At 41.8% G+C, this 26,718-nt stretch overlaps 1 protein-coding gene across 8 annotated transcripts in view; it reads right to left on the bottom strand.

The window, feature by feature from the left end:
• LOC139767500 (enoyl-CoA delta isomerase 2-like) overlaps positions 1–26,718 on the bottom strand; it is a 99,528-nt gene that overhangs the window by 6,775 nt on the left and 66,035 nt on the right. For all 8 annotated transcript variants that reach the window (XM_071696983.1, XM_071696928.1, XM_071696978.1 and 5 more), the window contains exons 7-8: positions 10,853–10,972; positions 1,043–1,210 (exon numbers count right to left, since the gene is read on the bottom strand). In XM_071696983.1, the coding sequence (XP_071553084.1) occupies positions 1,043–1,210; positions 10,853–10,972 (288 nt within the window). The remainder of the gene's footprint in view (positions 1–1,042; positions 1,211–10,852; positions 10,973–26,718) is intronic.

Raw genomic sequence — 26,718 nt, 5'->3', positions numbered from 1 at the left:
CCTACCCTGTAAAAACTGCCCGCATACCTCTCCTCTCTTTCACTAGCAACTTTACTTTGTCATCCTACCACTAACTATCCCTTCTTGCCTGCTCACATGCCACACTTCTTTTGCACAAACCAGTACCACTTCCCTATTCATTTCCCCTTGCTTTATTTACTTCCACCTTTTGCCAATCTACACCCAATGTCTCCTGATATTTCTTCACACATCTCCAAGTCCAGTCACTTTCACCACCCTCTTATCACTCATATTGTTTCCTCTTTTGAAAACATCCAACAAATCTTTACCCTTGCCTCCACCAGGTAACGATCAGACATCCCATTAGCTGTCTCTCTCAACACATTCACAAGTATCTCTTTTGCATGACTGTCAATTAGAATGTGATGCAATAATTCTCTATTACCATCTTTCCTACTCACCCATTCACCCATATATTCATTTGCATGTCCCTCTTTCAAATACATGGATAAGGAAATATTTAGCAAGCTTTTCATATCCCACATAAGGTGTAACTAGAATGTGCTATTCAAGTTTGGTCACCACATTTAAAGAAGCACAAAGAGCTGACGGAAAAGGTCTAGAGGAGGGCAACAAAGACAGTACCAGAATAAAGAGGTGAATCACAAGAAAAGGCTAGGGGTTTTAAATTTGCTTACTTTGGCAGACAGATGTGAGAGCAGTGACACAGACAGTGAAAAGGCATAGAGCAAACAGAGGACGTGAAAAAATCAAAGAAGAAATGTGTTAAAAAATGTGTACAGAAGTACATTTTTATTAAAATAGTAGTGGATGAATAAAATGAGTGAGGGCATGGGATAATGCATTGGACATACAAAGCTTTAAGAGGAATGATAGTAAAGAAAGTTTAAAAAACGGGACCCCACAAATGTTAAACTCCCTTCATGTAAAGTACAAACATGTAATGACAATCTTACTAAAGGTAACTTTTCCTAATTATCGTAACCATATGCAGGTGGACTCCAATAAGATATACATAGGATGTACCTTAATATTACAAGCATTATCAACAGTGACTAACCTTGCACAAAATGTCCTTCTTAGTAGTTTTAAGCATCCCTTTGGCACTGGTCAAGGTACTGGGTGGCAGCTGAGCCCATTCATAAATCTGTGACCAAACCTGATCAGGGCACGTATCAGGAAAAACGTCGGTTACTAAACGTGACTGGCATGCTTGCGCTGCATCTACCTGTAAAATTGGTAAATAGCATAGGTTTTCTAAATGGTAACTCTTCCTCAAGTTCTTGAAAAACTGAACATGCTGTTCTGCAACTTAGGTGATATGTATGTTCACTAAGAGACTTATCTAAATATATAACCATTCTAAAGGTATGAAAGCTAAATGGATAAATAACTAGGCTGTTCAGTTTGATATCAATAGTTTTCTGTTCCTGCCAGATATATATCTGGAAAGAGAAAATAAGAAACTGTGAGCACTTTTGTTTATTACATCCTCAGAGAGGGGAGATACAAGAAACTGTGGTCACTTTTGTTTATTACATCCTCAGAGTAGGGGAGATACAAGTTTTGAAGTCCTTAAAAGCACAGAGGTAGCGGTGATGCAAGACATCATTAATCCCTGTGGAGAGCAGATGCGCACCAATTATGTGATATGACATCTGATCTTCCTCTCTTTATGTGGTGTGTGGACAGGGTTATTCTGGTGGATACTTCTTAATAATTATTTCAGATAATAGTTTGTCACAAATGTGACAAAGATCAAACATGATTCAATTACATTTCTTTCACTGAAACACTTTAATTTAGCTATGGTTTTAGCTCCTTCCCAGACAATATGGGGATTAAAGACAGCTTTATGTTGAAATAAGCCATTGTTCTGTTGGGCTATCCCAACACTATAATTATGTTGCAAGATCCTAGCCACCAAATCTTTCCCCGATTGTCCAATAAAATTGGTTTGTCTTTGCATGGAGCTTCATAAACAACACGTGTATTAGCTGATAGGCTATTTTTGATGAGGGCATTCTTGATGGTGTAGTCATATTTGAATACTAATTGCATATCAAGTTTTTTGAGAATGTGAACACATTCGAGAAGAGAAAATTCTCATGGATGAGAAAAACAAGGATTCTTTGGTAACTTACATTTAGGCTTATCATTCTGGCCACTATAGAAACATATCCATGCATTATTCTGACACTGATTAAGTATATTTATTGAGTATCTTAGCTTCTGTCCAATGAACTGAATCATTTCAGTTCATCTAAAAATCCAGGACCTGAAATCCTATGTGTTCTCAGGTACATAAACATGAAAATCGATCTTTTTACCTCTATGCTTTTAATGACTTCAAACACTTGTATCTTCCCCTGCTCTGTCTTAAGATGTAATAAACGAAAGTACTCACTGTTCCTTATTTTCTCTTTCCAGTGGTCATTGTGTATATACCTCTTCATAGAACGTTCTGCGGGAGACCGGCTAAGTATCATAAATAATTATTTATCTATATTTCTTATACTCTGTCACTGTCTCCCACGCCAGTGATGTAGCGAAAGGAAACAGACAAAAGAATGGCCCAACCCACCCACATACACATGTATGTACATACATGTCCACACACGCAAATATACATACCTATACATCTAAACGTATACATATATATACACACACAGTCATATACATATATACACATGTATATAATTCATACTGTCTGCCCTTATTCATTCCCATCGCCAACCAGCCACACATGAAATGACAACCCCCTCCCCCTGCATGTGCACAAGGTAGCACTAGGAAAAGACAACAAAGACCACATTCGTTCACACTCAGTCTCTAGCTGTCATATACAATGCACCGAAACCACAGCTCCCTTTCCACATCCAGGCCCCACAAAACTTTCCATGGTTTACCCCAGACGCTTCATATGCCCTGGTTCAATCCATTGACAGCATGTCGATCCTGGTATACCATATCGTTTCAATTCACTCTATTCCTTGCAAGCCTTTCACCCTCCTGCATGTTCAGGCCTCAATAACTCAACATCTTTTTCACTCCATCTTTCCACCTCCAATTTGGTCTCCCACTTCTCCTCATTCCCTCCACCTCTGACACATATATCCTCTTTGTCAATCCTTCCTCACTCATTCTCTCCATGTGACCAAACCATTTCAAAACACCCTCTTCTGCTCTCTCAACCACACTCTTTTCATTACCATGCATCTCTCTTACCCTTTCATTACTTACTCGATCAAACTACCTCACACCACATACTGTCCTCAAACATCTCATTTCCAGCACATCCATCGTCCTCCGCACAATTCTATTTGTAGCCCACGCCTTGCAACCATATAACATTGTAGGAACCACTATTCCTTCAAACATACCCATTTTTGCTTTCCAAGATAACGTTCTCGACTTCCACACATTTTTCAAAGCTCCCAGAACTTTTGCCCCCTCCCACACCCTATGATTCACTTCCGCTTCCATGGTTCCATCCGCCGCCAAATCCACTCCCAGATATCTAAAACACTTCACTTCCTCCAGTTTTTCTCCATTCAAACTTACCTTCCAATTGACTTGTCCCTCAACCCTACTGTACCTAATAACCTTGCTCTTATTCACATTTACTCTCAGCTTTCTTCTTTCACACACTTTACCAAACTCAGTCAACAGCTTCTGCAGTTTCTCACATGAATCAGCCACCAGCGCTGTATCATCAGCGAACAACAACTGACTCGCTTCCCAAGCTCTCTCATCCACAACAGACTACATACTTGCCCCTCTCTCCAAAACTCTTGCATTCACCTCCCTAACAACCCCACCCATAAACAAATTAAACAACAATAGAAACATCATGTACCCCTGCCAAAAACCAACATTCACTGAGAACCAATCACTTTCCTCTCTTCCTACTCGCACCCATGCCTTACATCCTCGATAAAAACTTTTCACTGCTTCTAACAACTTGCCTCCCGCACCATACATTCTTAATACCTTCCACAGAGCATCTCTATCAACTATCATATGCCTTCTCCTGATCCATAAATGCTACATACAAATCCATGTGCTTTTCTAAGTATTTTTCACATATACTTTTCAAAGCAAACTCCTGATCCACACATCCTCTACCACTTCTGAAACCACACTGCTCTTCCCCAATCTGATGCTCTGTACATTCCTTCACCCTCTCAATCAATACCCTCCCATATAATTTCCCAGGAATACTCAACAAAGTTATACCTCTGTAATGTGAGCACTCACTTTTATCCCCTTTGCCTTTGTACAATGGCACTATGCAAGCATTCCGCCAATCCCCAGGCACCTCACCATTAGTCATACATACATTAAATAACCTTACCAATACAGTCATCCCCTTTTTTAAAAAATTCCACTGCAATACCATCCAACCCCACTGCCTTGCCATCTTTCATCTCTGTTTACCAAATCATTCTCCCTAACCCTCTCACTCTGCACACCACCTTAACCAAAACACCCTATATCTGCCACTCTATCATCAAACACATTCAACAAACCTTCAAAATACTCACTCCATCTCCTTCTCACAACACCACTAATTGTTATCACCTCCCCATCAGCCCCCTTCATTGATGATCCCATTTGTTACCTTGTCTCATGCACTCTATTTACCTCCTTCCAAAACATCTTTTTTTTCTCCCTAAAATTTAATGATACTCTCTCACCCCAACTCTCATTTGCCCTCTTTTTCACCTCTTGCACCTTTCTCTGCAAAAAATCATCCAAATGCCTCTCTCTTCTCTTTCACTAATAATCTTACTTCTTCATCCCACCACTCACTACCCTTTCTAATCTGCCCACCTCCCACGCTTCTCATGCCACAAGCATCTTTTGCACAAGCCATCACTGCTTCCCTAAATACATCCCATTCCTCCTCCACTCCCCTTACATCCTTTGTTCTCACCTTTTTCCATTCTGTACTCAGTCTCTCCTGGTACTTCCTCACACAAGTCTCCTTCCCAAGCTCACTTACTCTCACCACTCTCTTCACCCCAATATTCTCTCTTCTTTTTTGAAAACCTCTACAAATCTTCACCTTCACAAGATAATGATCAGACATCCCTCCAGTTGCACCTCTCAGCACATTAACATCCAAAAGTCTCTCTTTTGCGCGCCTATCACTTAAAACTTAATCCAATAACGCTCTCTGGCCATCTTTCCTACTTACATACGTATACTTACATATATCTCTCTTTTTAAAGCAGGTATTCCCAATCACCAGTCCTTTTTCAGCACATAAATCTACAAGCTCTTCACCATTTCCATTTACAACACTGAACACCCCATGTACACCAATTATTCCCTCAACTGCCACATTACTCACCTTTGCATTCAAATCACCCATCATAAATAAAATATATATATATATTGTTCTGTTTCCCCTTTTAGAAAGTTAAAATACAAGGAGGGAAGGGTTTCTAGCCCCTTGCTCCCGTCCTCTTTAGTCGCTTTCTACGACACGTGAGGAATGCGTGGGAAGTATTCTTTCTCCCCTATCCCCAGGTCTATGGATAGAGTTGTGCGCAGGAGGGTGGTTGTGCTGGAAATGAGATGTTTGAGGACAATATGTGGTGTGAGGTGGTTTGATCAAGAAAGTAATAATAGGGTAAGAGAGGTGTGTGGTAATAAAAAGAGTGTGGTTGAGAGGGCAGAAGAGGGTGTTTTGAAATGGTTTGGTCACATGGAGAGAATGAGTGAGGAAAGATTGACCAAGAGGTGAAGGGAATGAGGAGAAGTGGGAGACCAAATTGTAGGTGGAAAGATGGAGTGAAAAAGATTTTGAGTGATCAGGGCCTGAACATGCAGGAGGGTGAAAGGCGTGCAAGGAATAGAGTGAATTGGAACGATGTGGTATACCGGGATCGACGTGCTGTCAATGGATTGAACCAGGGCATGTGAAGCATCTGGGGTAAACCATGGAAAGCTCTGTGGTGCCTGGATGTGGAAAGGGAGCTGTGGTTTCGGTGCATTATTACATGACAGCTAGAGGCTGAGTGTGAACGAATGGGGCCTTTGTTGTCTTTTCCTAGTGCTACCTCGCACACATGAGGGTGGGGGGTTGTTATTTCATGTGAGAAACTGCAGAAGCTGGTGACTGAGTTTGGTAAAGTGTGTGAAAGAAGAAAGTTAAGAGTAAATGTGAATAAGAGCAAGGTTATTAGGTACAGTAGGGTTGAGGGTCAAGTCAATTGGGAGGTAAGTTTGATTGGAGAAAAACTGGACAAAGTGAATTGTTTTAGATATCTGGGAGTGGATTTGGCAGCGGATGGAACCATGGAAGCGGAAGTGAATCATAGGGTGGGGGAGGGGTCAAAAATTCTGGGAGCCTTGAAGAATGTGTGGAAGTCGAGAACATTATCTCGGAAAGCAAAAATGGGTATGTTTGACGGAATAGTGGTTCCAACAATGTTATATGGTTGTGAGGCTTGGGCTATGGATAGAGTTGTGCGCAGGAGGGTGGATGTGCTGGAAATGAGATGTTTGAGGACAATATGTGGTGTGAGGTGGTTTGATCGAGTAAGTAATAATAGGTTAAGAGAGATGTGTGGTAATAAAAAGAGTGTGCTTGAGAGAGCAATGAATTATGTACATGTGTATATATGTATATGTCTGTATGTGTATATATATGTATACATTGTGATGTATAGGTATGTATATTTGCGTGTGTGGACGTGTATGTATATACATGTGTATGTGGGTGGGTTGGGCCATTCTTTCGTCTGTTTCCTTGCGCTACCTCGCTAATGCGAGAGACGGTGACAAAGCAAAATAAATAAATATAGTATATTGTTACAAACGTGTGTGTGTGTGCCCACATGTTCGTCTATATATATGTGTAGATTTTTGTGTATGGTGTAAGTGCTATTTCATGTTAGGACGAGGGCCAGGGCCTTCCTCCACTAATGGCTCAGATTTCACTCCCCTGACCAAACCATCTGAGGAAAACCAGATGGCCGAGATTGAGAGGGTCACCGGACCATCAATCCAGTAAACCATAATACTTGGACCTTTCATCCGAGGCATCAGGTCAAGTTGGGAGGTCAGCCTACAACCTCCTGTACAGCGTCGTTGCTGTCAGGACAAGAGGAGGTTGAGCCTTAGGCAAGATGTGGGACAGACTTAGGATCCTCCAGCCAACCAGCAGTTTCACGGATAGCCCCTCCTCCAATCACAGCCGGACCTGAGGCCCTCCAGCCAAGTAGGGGTGGTACTTAGGAGCCACCCTCCTCCAATCACAACTAGACTTTTGACCTAGAGCCAATCAAGGGTGGCATTATAGGGTAATAGAGCAGATCCAAGTTGTTTCTACTGTAATAAAAACCTCTGACACCCGCTGAGCCTCAATTCCTCTCTAGCCCAGCGAGGTAAGTGGTTTCCTCTGTCTCAAAGCCTGTAGCCCGAGTGAAGTGCACGATGTAAATTTCAAGGTGCTAAACTGCCTCTGTCATTTAGTTTCAAATGTCCCAAGCCCGTAGCCCGAGTGAAGTGCGCGATGTAAATTCTATGGTGTTGAACTGCCTCTGTCAATTAGTTTCAAGTGTCATAGAGTATTGTAACTTGTCATATAAGTGTTTAACAATAAGTGTATTTTGAATCATGTTACTGAAGACAAAGTGTCAAAGGAAAGAGATCTGGTTTGAAATCTTACCTAGACTGTTAAACTCATGTTCAGCATTAACATAAATGATTTGTGCCTAATTCATACGTTTCTGTTATTTTGTGCTCTTTAGTTTTTTTATTATAAGTAGTTTTAATGCTGTTGTTTGATTTAATCCCATGACTTTAAGATAGTGTTAGCCTGTGTTGTATAACAAATTTGGCAACCCTGCTTGCCAGGATTAGAATTCATAACATATCAAAATTAGCATCCTTGCCAGGATAGGATAGAATTTGTAACACTGTTTATTTATTATATTTAACCGCCGTCTCCCAGGTTAGCAAGGTAGCACAAGGAAATAGACGAGGAAATGGCCTAACCCACCCACATTCACATGTGCCCACACACGCACATATATATACATTTACATTTCAATGTATACATACACAGACAAATCCACATGTACATATCCATACTTGCTGCCTTCATCCATTCCCGTTGCCACCCTGCCAAACACAAAATAGCATTCAATGTATGTATGGACCATGGTGTAGTGCTTGAGGATTGGTGGAATGCATTCATAGTGCCACTGTACAAGGGCAAAAAGGAGAGTTCAAATTATAGAGGTATAAGTTTGTTGAGTATTCCCAGGAAATTATATGGAAGGGTATTGATTGAGAGGGTAAAGGCATGTACAGAGCATCAGACTGGGGAAGAGCAGTGTGGTTTCAGAAGTGGTAGAGGATGTGTGGATCAGTGTTTGCTTTGAAGAATGTATGCAAGAAATATTCAGAAAAACAGATGGATTTGTATGCAGCATTTATGGATCTGGAGAAGGCATATTATAGGGTGGATAGAGATGCTTTGTGGAAAGTTTTAAGAGTATATGGTATGGGAGGCAAGTTACTAGAAACAGTGAAAAGTTTTTACCAAGGATGTAAGACATGTGTACAAGAAGGAAGAGAGGAATGTGATTGGTTCCCAGTGAATGTCGGTTTGCGGCAGGGGTGCATGATGTCTCCATGGTTGTTTAATATGTTTATGGATGGGGTGGTTAGGGAGGTGAATGCAAGAGTTCTGGAGAGAGGAGCAAGTATGAAGTCTGTTGGGGATGAGAGGGCTTGGGAAGCGGGTCAGTTGTAGTTCGCTGATGATACAGTGCTGGTGACTGATTCGAGTGAGAAACTGCAGAAGTTGGTGACTGAGTTTGATAAAGTGCATGAAAGAAAAAAGTTGAGAGTAAATGTGAATAGGAGCAAGGTTAGTTTCAGTAGGGTTGAGGGACAAGTTAATTGGGAGGTAGGTTTGAATGGAGAAAAACTGGAGGAAGTGAAGTGTTTTATATATCTGGGAGTAGGCTTAGCAGCAAATGGAGCCATTGAGGCAGAAGTGAGTCATAGGGAGGGGAAGGGGCAAAGGTTCTGGGAGCATTGAATAATGTGTGGAAGGCGAGAATGTTATCTCAGGAAGCAAAAATGGGTATGTCTGAAGGAATAGTAGTTCCAACAATGTGATATGGTTGCGAGGCATGGGCTATAAATAGGGTTGTGCGGAGGAAGGTGGAAGTGTTAGAAATGAAATGTCTGAGGACAATATGTGGTGTGAGGTGGTTTGATCAAGTAAGTAATGAAAGGGTAAGAGAGATGTGTGGTAATAAAAAGTGTGGTTGAGAGAGCAGAAAAGGGTGTGGTGAAATGGTTTGGACACATGAAGAGAATGAGTAAGGAAAGATTGACAAAGAGGATATATGTATCAGAGGTGGAGGGAAGAAGGAGCAGTGGGAGACCAAACTGGAGAAGGAAGGATGGAGTGAAAAAGATTTTGAGAGATCAGGGCCTGAACATACAGGAGGGTGAAAGGTGTGCGAGGAATAGAGTGAATTGGAATGATGTGATACACTGTGGTCGATGTGCTGGCAAAGTACTGAACCAGGGCATGTGAAGCATCAGGGGTAAACCATGGAAAGTTTTGTGGGGCCTGGATGTAGAAAGGGAGTTGTGGTTTTGGTGCATTATACATGACAGCTAGAGACTGAGTGTAACACTACCTCGCACGTGCCGAGGTGTGTGTGTGTGTGTGTGTGTGACGTATGGCAGGGTGGTGATGGGAATGGGTGAAGGCATCAAGTATGAATATGTGCATGTGTATGTCTGTGTATGTATACGTATGTATACGTTGAAATGTACAGATATGTGTATGTGCATGTGTGGGCATTTATGTATATGCATGTGTATGTGGGTGAGTTTGGCCATTCTTTGGTCCGTTTCCTTGCGCTACCTCACTAACATGGGAGACAGCAACTAAGTATAATAAATGAATATAAATATATATTTTTTTTCGTACATATTCATCATTTCCCGCATTAGCAAGGCAGCATTAAGAACAGATGACTGAGCCTTAGAGGAAATATCCTCACTTGCCCCTTCTCTGTTCCTTCTTTAGGAAAACTGAAAATGAGAGGGGAGGATTTCCAGCTCTCCCCTCCCTCGCTTTTAGTCATCTGCGATACACAGGGAATATGTGGGAAGTGTTCTTTCTCCCCTATCCCCAGGGATTTAATGACACATCCACAGTCTTTTATGGATAACTTCTGTAACAACACACCCCTAGGCAATTAAGTCTAGAAGAACTGATATACCATCAAAGCAATAATGCAGTGCTTCCAGGTGAATATGTGTTAAGCAAGTGCTAAAGGAAAGAGAACAAATCTCAGCTGAAAGAAAACAGGAAAAATGAAATGCTAAACTTCTTTAGGGACTTTTACAAGGAGGCAGAAAACATCAATGGATTACTTTGAACTGTTCCATGAATTCAATTGGGCAAACTACAAATCAAGGATCACACAATTTCACTATAAAATACAGATGAAAATGTTATCAAATATATGAAAGTTCAAATGTTAAATTTCAAAGCATGAATACACAGAGACCTTCCAGACCCAACACAAGATGAGTGATGGGAACTTGTTCAAATTTGCCACAATAGCAAGTGTGTTTGACAAGGACCAGTAAAAGTTACAATTTTGAGCAATTATAGTAAAATGGGTCTCCCTTGAGCACTTTCATTTAATTTCAATTTCTTCCCAGCTCATGCAACAACCTCAGCAACCTTTTAAAACTGAAATTTACTACAAGGGTAGGAAAGTCTTCATTTGTGTGTATTACTCTAAATACAGTATAATAGTATTAGATGATGAACTGCTAGAAAATCAATACAACATGTCTGAGTTTTACTTACTTTTTTACCAAAGAAGATCATCTCTGCAGCTTTCCCTGGTCCCATTATTTGAGGAAAGGTGTAAGTAGAGCAACCCTCTGGAGCCAGGCCTAATTTTACAAATGGTGTTTGGAAGGTTGCCTGTTTGGGAAAAATGGGATCATTGCTTATACTATCTTGCAATACTAATTTTTTACGTAAGATACGTACTTATGAAAATAACATTTTGGTAAAGCATACAATGGCAAAGTGGTTATGAAATATAATCCAAATAGTCTTCAAGACAGACAATCAAGGAAAATATCAGTCTTATCAACAACAATGGAAAGGTCTGTGGGGCCTTGTTATGGATAGGGGTCTGTGGTTTTGGTGCATCTGCACTTGACAACTAGAGAAAGTATGTGCGTAAATGTGGCCATTTCTTCATCTGTTTCTGGCGTTACCCTGCCAGCACTGGAAATGGGAATCAAGTATTTGAAAAAAGTTTGCAATTTCCTGTGTCAACAAGGTAGCACCAGGAACAGACAAAGAAACAAAATCATTCATTCACATCTACTCTCCAGTTGTCATGTATATTGCATCAAAACCAAAGCTCCTAGCCACAGCCAGAACCCACAGACCTTTCTGTTTTTACTTTAACTGCTTCATATGTCCTGGTTCAGCTCACTCCCTGTAAACCACATCTTTCTAGTTCACTCTAACTATTGCATAGCTCACACCTTCCTGCATGTTCAGATCCTAAGCCTTCAAAGCATCTTTCAATCTATCCTTCCACATCCCCCTTAGTGTTCTCCTTTTCCTTCCACTTCTATATATACCCTCTTAACCATCCCTTCCTTACTTGTCCTATCACTATGTCCACACCATTTCAACACACCCTCATAAGCTCACTCATACATACTCCTCTTATTACCACACCTTTCTCTTACCCTGTCATTTCTTATTCGATCAACCCTCCTTACACCACATACTGTTCTCAAACATTTCATTTCCAACACATTCACTCTATCCTTTAAATTTCTGTTTCTGGCCCACACTTCACATCATATACCACCATTGGGACTACTCTTTTATAAAATACTCATCGTAGCCCTTACAGACTGTGAACACTCTCTTTCCACACGTGTGATTCCTCAATGCACCAAAGACCTTTGCCTCCTCACCCACCCTATGGCTCACTTTAGCTTATATGGTTCCATATGTTGCCATATCCATCACAAGGCAAATAAAACATCACTCCTTTCCTTCAAGTTCTCTCCATTCAAACTAACACTCAAATAATCCCCCCTCTTTTCACTGCTAAACCTAATAACAGTTTTTATTCACATTTACTCTTAACATAATCTTTTCACACACTCTCCTTAATTCAGACAGCAGCTCCTACATAGTCTGACTCGAATCTTCCATTAGTACTCTATCACCGGTAAACAATCAAGGGCAACCTCCCAAGCCCAGCAGACTGCATACCTGCCCTTCTTTCCAAGACCTTCCATTCACTTCCCCTTACATGTCTTCCATAAACAGCTTAAACAACCATGGTGACATCACACAGCCCTATCGCAGTTCCAGCTTCTCCTAGAAACACTTACCCTTCTCTCTAACCACTTATACACATGCCTTGCCCATCTATCTATCTATCTATCTCTAACCACTCATACACATGCCTTACCCATCTATCTGTCTATCTATATTTCAGATGCCCATTCCCTATAAGAACTCCTACCAAGGGGGTGGCCACAGTAAAAGATCTTTGTCTTCACTTATCCCTGTCCTTACATGCCTCCTTCAAACACATCACTCTATGCATTCTTCCACCAATTTTCTCCCTCCAGTGCTATTCCACTCTTTCTCTCATCAAACCCTTTCATTGCACTATCATACAAATTATCACTCAATCTCCTTATAAACTCCCTGTCTTGCATTCTTTCCACAAGACCAAACCACCTGAAAGTATTATATTCTGCCCACAGAACCACTCCAGAACTCATTCCTTGTGCATTCCCTGCCATACTAAATCTGTCATATGCCCCCTCATTACTTTCTTCATTCCACCATATGCTCCTCTCAAATAACTCATTTCCACAGCCTGGATTCTTGATATCTGGGACTCATTCCATGTCCATGTTTCCACTGTAGAGGTCAGGGTTGGGAGGATTATGCTGCCCTTTAATCCCTTCTTCACTTCCATACTTAAACCTTTACCCTTCATTATTTTATTCTGGGACCCAGTTATTCCTCTACCCTGTACTACTCTCTCATTTCTCTCTCCTTCCATATCACCAAACTTACTCAAGATAGCACCCAAATTCTTAAATTCTTTCACCTCTTTCAGTCTTTCTCCCCTCCCCATAACTATGATGCAATTCAGTACAATCTCTGCTCTCGCTCCACAGAGCTTTGCAAAATATATGCTTTTACTCAGTTTCCTTTCAAACACCATTACTTTACTTTTACTTGCATTTACCTTCAACTGCCTACACTTGCACACATCAAACACATTTTCAACTTTCTGCAACTCTTCTTCACTCTCGGCAAATAACATAGTATCATCCACAAACAGGCATGTCAATAGCCACTATACTTCACTACCACATTCCATCTCTATACCTCTTTTCCCTAGTTTTGCTTTCACCTCCCTTATCTTTCTATGCACAATAATATATATAATAATCCCATGGTGACATCACACAGCTCTGCCTCACTCCCACATGTATATCAAAACTTTTGCTCTACTCTCCATCCACTCTTACACATGCACTTGTTCTTTACAGAAGGCTTTCACACCATCCAACAGATGTCCCCCTACTCCACACATCCTAAACATATCCCATAAAACATTCTACTCAACTCTATATGAGTTCTCCAGATCCATAAGAGCTGCATATGGGTTCTTATATTTTGCAACATACTTTTCCATGATCATCCTCACCACAGAAATCCAATCCACATATCCCCTATCTCTCCTAATGCCCCCTTACTCCTAACTTATGAAGCATGTAGTAACTTCCATCACTCTATCAACCAATAATCTTGCATAAACATTTCCTAGTATACTTATTCCCTTATAACTGCTACACATATCCTTAGTTCACATTTATTGTATCTCATATTTGTTCTGTTAGCCTTCTAGCTTATTATGGGCATCTATTACCCCATCCCCTTGTTTAAATTTATTTCTATCTGCTCTGAACATTACATACTGTTCCAAGCTTGGCTCTTCTTTCAATTTTTCATTAAACCAAGTTTCTGGTATATTAATTAGGACTGTATTGTTATCTTTGTGAATTCACAGATGTAATTAATGTTGATGCTAGAGCTCTTACCTGTGAGACATAATATGTTTATATATATCAAAGGATTCTGTTTCTTTATTAGTTGCCAGCTGATTTTTTGGTTGTCAAATCTTGCCTTATATCTCTTATTTTCTGATATGTAGTTACATTTTTCCAAGTTTTCTCCATTCAAACTTACATACCAACTAACCTGTCTCTCTACATGGCTAAACCTAATGATGTTGCTTTTATACACATTTACTCTGAACTTTCTCCTTTCACACATATGGGGTTAGTGAGAAGGTGAAAGTTAAAGAATGAACGGCACTACCACAGAAGCAAGAGTTGTGGGAATAGACCTATTTGGGTAAAAATGAAAGAGGGTTTGAAAAGATGGCCATACAAAGAAAGATAATAAGCAAATGTTGGGAGCAGCTGAGTGAAAGTGTCGGCAATTTTGATGCAAGAGACTGGGTATTTGTAATGAGTAATTTAAATGTGAAAGTGAGTAATGTATTAATGTACTAATTTTATTATACTTAATCGCTGCTCTTCTGTCAGCGAGGTAGCACCGGGAAACAGAGGAAGAGAGACCCATCCACTCCCATACACATACATGAATACATGCATATACTGGACTGAACCAGGATATTTGAAGCTTCTGGGGTAAACCATGGAAAGTTTTGTGGGGCCTGGATGTGGAAAGGGAGCTGCATTACACATGACAGCTAGAGACTGAGTGTGTGTGAATGAATGTGGCCTTTGTTGTCTTTTCCTAGCACTACCTCGCACACACGCGGGGGAGGGGGGTGCCATTTCATGTGTGGCGGGAATGGATGAAGGCAGCATGTATGAATATGCACATGAGTATATATGTATATGTCTGTGTATGTATATGTTATTATTTTTATTTTGATATATATATATATATATATATATATATATATATATCCCTGGGGATATATATATATATATATATATATCCCTGGGGATAGGGGAGAAAGAATACTTCCCACGTATTCCCTGCGTGTCGTAGAAGGCGACTAAAAGGGGAGGGAGCGGGTGGCTGGGAATCCTCCCCTCTCGTTTTTTTTCAATTTTCCAAAAGAAGGAACAGAGAAGGGGGCCAGGTGAGGATATTCCTTCAAGGGCCCAGTCCTCTGTTCTTAACGCTACCTCGCTGATGCGGGAAATGGCGAATAGTACGAAAGAAAAGAAAAAGAGTAATGTGGCAGATGAAGGTATAACTAGGGGAGATGGGGTATTCAGAAAAGTGGAGATACGTGCTGAAAAAGGACAAGTGGCTGGAAATACCTGATTTGAACAGAATGCCAATCATGCATTTAAAGGCGAGTATTAAAGACGGTAAGTGGGCATTATTGCATTACAAATTTACTGATAGGCGAGGCAGGTACCCAGAGGGATGTTTGGTCACTACCTATTGGAGGCAAGGGTGAAGATTTAAAAAAGGTTTATGGAAAAGAGGAAATTTTATTGGAGAGAAAATGGTGGTGTAAATCAATTAGCTTGAAAAAGAGGTATGTGAAGACATACCCGGAGAGACCAAGAGTAGAATGGCAAAATATGAGAGTAAATGAAGCTAGGAGAGTGCATAAGGAATGGGAGATATTTTGGGAAGCAGTACTGGCATGTGCAAGAGAAGTGAGCAGCATGTGGAAGGTAGACAGGTGAGAAAGGGTATTGAATATTGGGAAGATGAAGTAAAGTTGCTAGTGAAAGAGAAGAGAGAGATGTATGGGCAGTACGTACAGAGAAGAAGGAGGTCTCAAAAAAAAAAAAAGTGCACAGCTAAAATAAAAGAGGACAAATGAAAGTTGAGGTGAAAAAGTATCTGCAAACTTCAGGGAATATCAAATGTTTTGGAAGGAGGTTAATAGTGTAGGAAAAACAAGAGAAAAAATGGGAATAAAACTGAAGTGGGCAAATGGGTAAGTGGTAAAAGGAAGTGATGAGGTAAAGAGATGAAGCGAGTATGATGATAGGGTGGTATATGAAGGGTGTTTGTTAAAGAGGTATGCAAAGCAAAAGTCATTGCAAGTGGTTAGGTGAGGAGAGAAGAGGTGGAGGAACCCTTGTATATGATTAAATGTAGCAAAGTACCTGGAGTGGATAGTATTACAGTTGCATTCCATAATAAAAGTGGTTACTGTGTTTATAATAGATTATTGAGGATTTTCAATGTATTTATGGATCATAGCAAAACTGAAGGTATGAGAAAAGTGAATGCTTGAATTACAGAGGTACTAGATTGTTTAGTACACCCAGTAAGCTGTATGGATGAATACCAATTGAGAGGGTGGTGGTATGAGAGAAGTGTGCTAATGAAGAGTGGTTGAGAGAGCAGAAGAGTGTGTGCTGAACCAGTTTGGTCATATAGAAAGAGAATGTGTGAGGAAGGGATGACAAAGAGGATATATGTGTCAGAGGTGGAGGGAACAAGGAGAAGTGGGAGACCAAATTGGAGGTGGAAGGAATGAGCAAAAAATATCTTGAGCAAGCAGGACCTGAACATGCAGGAGGGTGAAAGGTGTGCATGGAATCGAATGAATTGGAACGATGTGGTACACTGGGGTCGATAAGCTATCAATAGACTGAATCAGGGCAGGTGAAACATCTAGGGTAAACTATAGAAAGGTCTGTGAGACAGTGATGTGGATAGAGAGCTGTGGTTTTGGTGCATTACAAATGACAAAATGTGGCCTTTCTTCATCTGTTTCCTGGCAGTACCTTGCTGATGCAGAGGGTGGCGATGCTGTTTCCTGTGGGGTGGGATGTCATCATGAATGGATGAAGGTGACCAAGTATGAATATGTACATATATATTTATTCATTTTTATATTTATTTATTTATTTTGCTTTGTCGCTGTCTCTCGCATCAGCGAGGTAGCGCAAGGAAACAGACAAAAGAATGGCCCAACCCACCCACATACACATGTATATATATACATGTCCACACATGCAAATATACATACCTATACATCTCAATGTACACATATATATACACACACAGACATACACATATATACACATGTACATAATTCACACTGTCTGCCTTTATTTATTCCCATCGCCACCCCGCCAGACATGGAATAACAACCCCCTCCCCCCCTCATCTGTGCGAGGTAGCACTAGGAAAAGACAACAAAGGCCCCATTCGTTCACACTCAGTCTCTAGCTGTCATGTAATAATGCACCGAAACCACAGCTCCTTTTCCACATCCAGGCCCCACACAACTTTCCTTGGTTTACCCCAGACGCTTCACATGCCCTAGTTCAATCCATTGACAGCACGTCGACCCCGGTATACCACATCATTCCAATTCACTCTATGCCTTGCACGCCTTTCAGCCTCCTGCATGTTCAGGCCCCAATCACTCAAAACTTTTTCACTTCATCTTTCCACCTCCAATGTGGTCTCCCACTTCTCCTCGTTCCCCCCACCTCTGACACATATATCCTCTTGGTCAATCTTTCCTCACTCATTCTCTCCATGTGACTAAACCATTTCAAAACACCCTCTTCTGCTCTCTCAACCACACTCCTTTTATTTCCACACATTACATTACTTACTCGATCAAACCACCTCACACCACATAGTGTCCTCAAACATCTCATCTCCTGCGCACAACTCTATCCATAGCCCACGCCTCACAACCATACAACATTGTTGGAACCACTATTCCTTCAAACATACCCATTTTTGCTTTCCGAGATAATGTTCTCGACTTCCACACATTCTTCAAGGCTCCCGCAATTTTCGCCCCCTCCCCCACACTATGATTCACTTCCGCTTCCATGGTTCCATCCGCTGCCAGATCCACTCCCAGATATCTAAAACACTTTAATTCCTCCAGTTTTTCTCCATTCAAACTTACCTCCCAGTTGCCTTGACCCTCAACCCTACTGTACCTAATAACCTTGCTCTTATTCACTTTTACTCTTAACTTTCTTCTTTCAAACACTTTACCAAACTCAGTCACCAGCTTCTGCAGTTTCTCACATGAATCAGCCACCAGCGCTGTACCATCAGCGAACAACAACCGACTCACTTCCCAAGCTCTCTCATCCACAACAGACTGCATACTTGCCCCTCTTTCCAAAACTCTTGCATTCACCTCCCTAACAACCCCATCCATAAACAAATTAAACAACCATGGAGACATCAGACACCCCTGCCGCAAACCTACATTCACTGAGAACCAATCACTTTCCTCTCTTTCTACACGTACACATGCCTTACATCCTCGAGAAAAACTTTTCACAGCTTCTAACAACTTGCCTCCCACACCATATATCCTTAATACCTTCCACAGAGCATCTCTATCAACTCTATCATATGCCTTCTCCAGATCCATAAATGCTACATACAAATCCATTTGCTTTTCTAAGTATTTCTCACATACATTCTTCAAAGCAAACACCTGATCCACACATCCTCTACCACTTCTGAAACCTCACTGCTTTTCCCCAATCTGATGCTCTGTACATGCCTTCACCCTCTCAATTAATACCCTCCCATATAATTTACCAAGAATACTCAACAAACTTATACCTCTGTAATTTGAGCACTCACTCTTATCCCCTTTGCCTTTGTACAATGGCACTATGCAAGCATTCCGCCAATCCTCAGGCACCTCACCATGAATCATACATACGTCAAATAACCTTACCAACCAGTCAACAATACAGTCACCCACCTCTTCTCTGTTTACCAAATCATTTTCCCTAACCCTCTCACTTTGCATACCACCTCGACCAAAACACCCTATATCTGCCACTCTATCATCAAACACATTCAACAAACCTTCAAAATACTCACTCCATCTCCTTCTCACATCACCACTACTTGTTATCACCTCCCCATTAGCCCCCTTCACTGAAGTTCCCATTTGCTCCCTTGTCTTACGCACTTTATTTACCTCCTTCCAAAACATCTATTTATTCTCCCTAAAATTTAGTGATACTCTCTCGCCCCAACTCTCATTTGCTCTCTTTTTCACCTCTTGCACCTTTCTCTTGACCTCCTGTCTCTTTCTGTTATACATCTCCCAGTCATTTGCATTTTTTCCCTGCAAAAATTGTCCAAATGCCTCTCTCTTCTCTTTCACTAATAATCTTACTTCTTCATCCCACCACTCACTACCCTTTCTAATCAACCCACCTCCCACTCTTCTCATGCCACAAGCATCTTTTGCGCTAGGCCATCACTGCTTCCCTAAATACATCCCATTCCTCCCCCACTTCCCTTACCTCTTTTGTTCTCACCTTTTTCCATTCTGTACTCAGTCTCTCCTGGTACTTCCTCACACAAGTCTCCTTCCCAAGCTCACTTACTCTCACCACTCTCTTCACCCCAACATTCTCTCTTCTTTTCTGAAAGCCCATACAAATCTTCACCTTCGCCTCCACGAGATAATGATCAGACATCCCTCCAGTTGCAACTCTCAGCACATTAACATCCAAAAGTCTCTCTTTTGTGTGCCTATCAATTAACACGTAATCCAATAACGCTCTCTGGCCATCTCTCCTACTTACATACGTATACTTATGTATATCTCACTTTTTAAACCAGGTATTCCCAATCACCAGCCCTTTTTCAGCACATAAATCTACAAGCTCTTCACCATTTCCATTTACAACACTGAACACTCCATGTATACCAATTATTCCCTCAACTGCCACATTACCCACCTTTGCATTCAAATCACCCATCACTATAACCCAATCTTGTGCATCAAAACCACTAACATACTCATTCAGCTGCTCCCAAAACACTTGCCTCTCATGATCTTTCTTCTCATGCCCAGGTGCATATGCACCAATAATCACCCATCTCTCTCCATCAACTTTCAGTTTTACTCATATCAATCTAGAATTTACTTTCTTACACTCTATCACATACTCCCACAACTCCTGTTTCAGGAGTAGTGCTACTCCTTCCCTTGCTCTTGTCCTCTCACTAACCCCTGACTTTACTCCCAAGACATTCCCAAACCAATCTTCCCCTTTACCCTTGAGCTTCGTTTCACTCAGAGCAAAAACATCCAGGTTCCTTTCCTCAAACATACTACCTATCTCTCCTTTTTTCTCATCTTGGTTACATCCACACACATTTAGACACCCCAATCTGAGCCTTCGAGGAGGATGAGCACTCCCCGCATGACTCCTTCTTCTGTTTCCCCTTTTAGAAAGTTAAAATATAAGGAGGAGAGGGTTTCTGGCCCCCCGCTCCTGTCCCCTTTAGTCGCCTTCTACGACACGTGAGGAATGCGTGGGAAGTATTCTTTCTCCCCTATCCCCCTATCCTATTTGGTCTCCCGCTTCTCCTCGTTCCCTCCACCTCTGACACATATATCCTCTTGGTCAATCTTTCCTCACTCATTCTCTCCATACACGTCCACACACACAATATACATACCTATACATCTCAACGCATACATGTACATACACACACAGACATATACATATATACACGTGTACATAATTCATAGTCTGCACTTATTCATTCCCATCGCCACCTCGCCACACATGTAATAACAACCCCCTCCCCCCTCATGTGTGCGAGGTAGTGCTAGGTAAAGACAACAAAGGCCCCATTCATACACACTCAGTCTCTAGCTGTCATGCAATAATGCACCGAAACCACAGCTCCCTTTCCACATCCAGGCACCACAGAGCTTTCCATGGTTTACCCCAGACGCTTCACATGCCCTGGTTCAATCCATTGACAGAACATTGGCCCCGGTATACCACATCATTCCAATTCACTCTATTCCTTGCACGCCTTTCACCCTCCTTCATGTTCAGGCCCCGATCACTCAAAATCTTTTTCACTCCATCCTTCCACCTCCAATTTGGTCTCCCACTTCTCCTCGTTCCCTCCACCTCTGACACATATATCCTCTTTGTCAATCTTTCCTCACTCATTCTCTCCATGACACCATACCACTTCAAAACACCCTCTTCTGCTCTCTCAACCACACTCTTTTTATTACCACACATCTCTCTTACCCAATTATTACTTACTCAATCAAACCACCCCACACCACACACACACACACACACACATATATATATATATATATATATATATATATATATATATATATATATATATATATATTTTTTTTTTTTTTTTTTTATACTTTGTCGCTGTCTCCCGCGTTTGCGAGGTAGCGCAAGGAAACAGACGAAAGAAATGGCCCAACCCCCCCCCCATACACATGTACATACACACGTCCACACACGCAAATATATATACCTACACAGCTTTCCATGGTTTACCCCAGACGCTTCACATGCCTTGATTCAATCCACTGACAACACGTCAACCCCTGTATACCACATCGCTCCAATTCACTCTATTCCTTGCCCTCCTTTCACCCTCCTGCATGTTCAGGCCCCGATCACACAAAATCTTTTTCACTCCATCTTTCCACCTCCAATTTGGTCTCCCTCTTCTCCTCGTTCCCTCCACCTCCGACACATATATCCTCTTGGTCAATCTTTCCTCACTCATTCTCTCCATGTGCCCAAACCATTTCAAAACACCCTCTTCTGCTCTCTCAACCACGCTCTTTTTATTTCCACACATCTCTCTTACCCTTACGTTACTTACTCGATCAAACCACCTCACACCACACATTTTCCTCAAACATCTCATTTCCAGCACATCCATCCTCCTGCGCACATCTCTATCCATAGCCCACGCCTCGCAACCATACAACATTGTTGGAACCACTATTCCTTCAAACATACCCATTTTTGCTTTCCGAGATAATGTTCTCGACTTCCACACATTTTTCAAGGCTCCCAAAATTTTCGCCCCCTCCCCCACCCTATGATCCACTTCCGCTTCCATGGTTCCATCCGCTGACAGATCCACTCCCAGATATCTAAAACACTTCACTTCCTCCAGTTTTTCTCCATTCAAACTCACCTCCCAATTGACTTGACCCTCACCCCTACTGTACCTAATAACCTTGCTCTTATTCACATTTACTCTTAACTTTCTTCTTCCACACACTTTACCAAACTCAGTCACCAGCTTCTGCAGTTTCTCACATGAATCAGCCACCAGCGCTGTATCATCAGCGAACAACAACTGACTCACTTCCCAAGCTCTCTCATCCCCAACAGACTTCATACTTGCCCCTCTTTCCAGGACTCTTGCATTTACCTCCCTAACAACCCCATCCATAAACAAATTAAACAACCATGGAGACATCACACACCCCTGCCGCAAACCTACATTCACTGAGAACCAATCACTTTCCTCTCTTCCTACACGTACACATGCCTTACATCCTCGATAAAAACTTTTCACTGCTTCTAACAACTTGCCTCCCACACCATATATTCTTAATACCTTCCACAGAGCATCTCTATCAACTCTATCATATGCCTTCTCCAGATCCATAAATGCTACATACAAATCCATTTGCTTTTCTAAGTATTTCTCACATACATTCTTCAAAGCAAACACCTGATCCACACATCCTCTACCACTTCTGAAACCGCACTGCTCTTCCCCAATCTGATGCTCTATACATGCCTTCACCCTCTCAATCAATACCCTCCCATATAATTTACCAGGAATACTCAACAAACTTATACCTCTGTAATTTGAGCACTCACTCTTATCCCCTTTGCCTTTGTACAATGGCACTATGCACGCATTCCGCCAATCCTCAGGCACCTCACCATGAGTCATACATACATTACATAACCTTACCAACCAGTCAACAATACAGTCACCCCCTTTTTTTAATAAATTCCACTGCAATACCATCCAAACCTGCTGCCTTGCCGGCTTTCATCTTCCGCAAAGCTTTTACTACCTCTTCTCTGTTTACCAAATCATTTTCCCTAACCCTCTCACTTTGCACACCACCTCGACCAAAACACCCTATATCTGCCACTCTGTCATCAGACACATTCAACAAACCTTCAAAATACTCATTCCATCTCCTTCTCACATCACCGCTACTTGTTATCACCTCCCCATTTACGCCCTTCACTGAAGTTCCCATTTGCTCCCTTGTCTTACGCACCCTATTTACCTCCTTCCAGAACATCTTTTTATTCTCCCTAAAATTTACTGATAGTCTCTCTCCCCAACTCTCATTTGCCCTTTTTTTCACCTCTTGCACCTTTCTCTTGACCTCCTGTCTCTTTCTTTTATACATCTCCCACTCAATTGCATTTTTTCCCTGCAAAAATCGTCCAAATGCCTCTCTCTTCTCTTTCACTAATACTCTTACTTCTTCATCCCACCACTCACTACCCTTTCTAAACAGCCCACCTCCCACTCTTCTCATGCCACAAGCATCTTTTGCGCAATCCATCACTGATTCCCTAAATACATCCCATTCCTCCCCCACTCCCCTTACTTCCATTGTTCTCACCTTTTTCCATTCTGTACACAGTCTCTCCTGGTACTTCCCCACACAGGTCTCCTTCCCAAGCTCACTTACTCTCACCACCTTCTTCACCCCAACATTCACTCCTCTTTTCTGAAAACCCATACTAATCTTCACCTTAGCCTCCACAAGATAATGATCAGACATCCCTCCAGTTGCACCTCTCAGCACATTAACATCCAAAAGTCTCTCTTTCGCACGCCTGTCAATTAACACGTAATCCAATAACGCTCTCTGGCCATCTCTCCTACTTACATAAGTATACTTATGTATATCTCGCTTTTTAAACCAGGTATTCCCAATCATCAGTCCTTTTTCAGCACATAAATCTACAAGCTCTTCACCATTTCCATTTACAACACTGAACACCCCATGCATACCAATTATTCCCTCAACTGCCACATTACTCACCTTTGCATTCAAATCACCCATCACTATAACCCGGTCTCGTGCATCAAAACCGCTAACACACTCATTCAGCTGCTCCCAAAACACTTGCCTCTCATGATCTTTCTTCTCATGCCCAGGTGCATATGCACCAATAATCACCCACCTCTCTCCATCAACTTTCAATTTTACCCATATTAATCGAGAATTTACTTTCTTACATTCTATCACATACTCCCACAACTCCTGTTTCAGGAGTATTGCTACTCCTTCCCTTGCTCTTGTCCTCTCACTAACCCCTGACTTCACTCCCCAGACATTTCCAAACCACTCTTCCCCTTTACCCTTGAGCTTCGTTTCACTCAGAGCCAAAACATCCAGGTTCCTTTCCTCAAACATACTACCTATCTCTCCTTTTTTCACATCTTGGTTACATCCACACACATTTAGGCACCCCACTCTGAGCCTTCGAGGAGGATGATCACTCCCCGCGTGACTCCTTCTTCTGTTTCCCATTTTAGAAAGTTAATACAAGGAGGGGAGGATTTCCGGCCCCCCGCTCCCGTCCCCTCTAGTCGCTTTCTACGACACGCGAGGAATACGTGGGAAGTATTCTTTCACCCCTATCCCCAGGGATAATATACATATATATATACATATACACACACACACACATACACACACATACGCACATACACACACACACACACACATACATATATATACATATGAAAAATGTAAGAAACAATTTAGAAAACAAACTTTTAGCTTGAAATGAATGAAAAAAATGAATGTCACATAATGGTTCAACCTCTGGCTATGGAAAAGGAAATGTACAATTTATTCACACAAACGTCAATAGCAGTTCTCATCAATTTCACCACTGTATCAATAAGCTTCAATGTCTAAGCTACATTTTTCTCCAACTTCACTATTTTCTTGTCAAAAACACCACGCATGAAAACTATCACTCCATTAACACAACTATAAACATTTACTTCCCCTTTAAAAGTTCTGGGGAAGTCTGTCTCGATACACTGCGGCGAGGCGACGCGACGCTGACACAATCACTGTCACAATATCACTTCTGCCTCCTCAAGTCAATCTCTCAGCCACATATATATATATTTTTTTTTTTTCCTTTGTCGCTGTCTCCCGCGTTTGCGAGGTAGCGCAAGGAAACAGAGGAAAGAAATGACCCAACCCACCCCCATACACAATGTACACACACACATGCCCACACACGCAAATATACATACCTATACATCTCAATGTACACATATATACACACACAGACACATACATATATACCCATGCACACAATTCACACTGTCTGCCCCTATTCATTCCCATCACCACCTCGCCACACATGGAATACCATCCCCCTCCCCCTCATGTGTGCGAGGTAGCACTAGGAAAAGACAACAAAAGCCCCATTCGTTCACACTCAGTCTCCAGCTGTCACGCAATAATGCCCGAAACCACAGCTCCCTTTCCACATCCAGGCCCCACACAACTTTCCATGGTTTACCCCAGACGCTTCACATGCCCTGATTCAATCCACTGACAGCACGTCAACCCCGGTATACCACATCGATCCAATTCACTCTATTCCTTGCCCTCCTTTCACCCTCCTGCATGTTCAGGCCCCGATCACACAAAATCTTTTTCACTCCATCTTTCCACCTCCAATTTGGTCTCCCACTTCTCCTCGTTCCCTCCACCTCTGACACATATATCCTCTTGGTCAATCTTTCCTCACTCATTCTCTCCATGTGCCCAAACCATTTCAAAACACCCTCTTCTGCTCTCTCAACCACGCTCTTTTTATTTCCACACATCTCTCTTACCCTTACATTACTTACTCGATCAAACCACCTCACACCACACATTGTCCTCAAACATCTCATTTCCAGCACATCCACCCTCCTGTGCACAACTCTATCCCTAGCCCACGCCTCGCAACCATACAACATTGTTGGAACCACTATTCCTTCAAACATACCCATTTTTGCTTTCCGAGATAATGTTCTCGACTTCCACACATTCTTCAAGGCTCCCAGGATTTTCGCCCCCTCCCCCACCCTATGATTCACTTCCGCTTCCATAGTTCCATCCGCTGCCAGATCCACTCCCAGATACCTAAAACACTTTACTTCCTCCAGTTTTTCTCCAATCAACCTTACCTCCCAGTTGCCTTGACCCTCAACCCTACTGTACTTAATAACCTTGCTCTTATTCACATTTACTCTTAACTTTCTTCTTTCACACACTTTACCAAACTCAGTCACCAGCTTCTGCAGTTTCTCACATGAATCAGCCACCAGCGCTGTATCATCAGCGAACAACAACTGACTCACTTCCCAAGCTCTCTCATCCCCAACAGACTTCATACTTGCCCCTCTTTCCAAAACTCTTGCATTCACCTCCCTAACAACCCCATCCATAAACAAATTAAACAACCATGGAGACATCACACACCCCTGCCGCAAACCTACATTCACTGAGAACCAATCACTTTCCTCTCTTCCTACACGTACACATGCCTTACATCCTCGATAAAAACTTTTCACTGCTTCTAACAACTTGCCACCCACACCATATATTCTTAATACCTTCCACAGAGCATCTCTATCAACTCTATCATATGCCTTCTCCAGATCCATAAATGCTACATACAAATCCATTTGCTTTTCTAAGTATTTCTCACATACATTCTTCAAAGCAAACACCTGATCCACACATCCTCTACCACTTCTGAAACCACACTGCTCTTCCCCAATCT

Source organism: Panulirus ornatus, chromosome 4 (genome assembly GCF_036320965.1).
Source record: "Panulirus ornatus isolate Po-2019 chromosome 4, ASM3632096v1, whole genome shotgun sequence".
NCBI lineage: Eukaryota > Metazoa > Arthropoda > Malacostraca > Decapoda > Palinuridae > Panulirus > Panulirus ornatus.
Note: the sequence above shows the minus strand (reverse complement) of the source record. Positions and strands in the feature narration are given on the sequence as shown.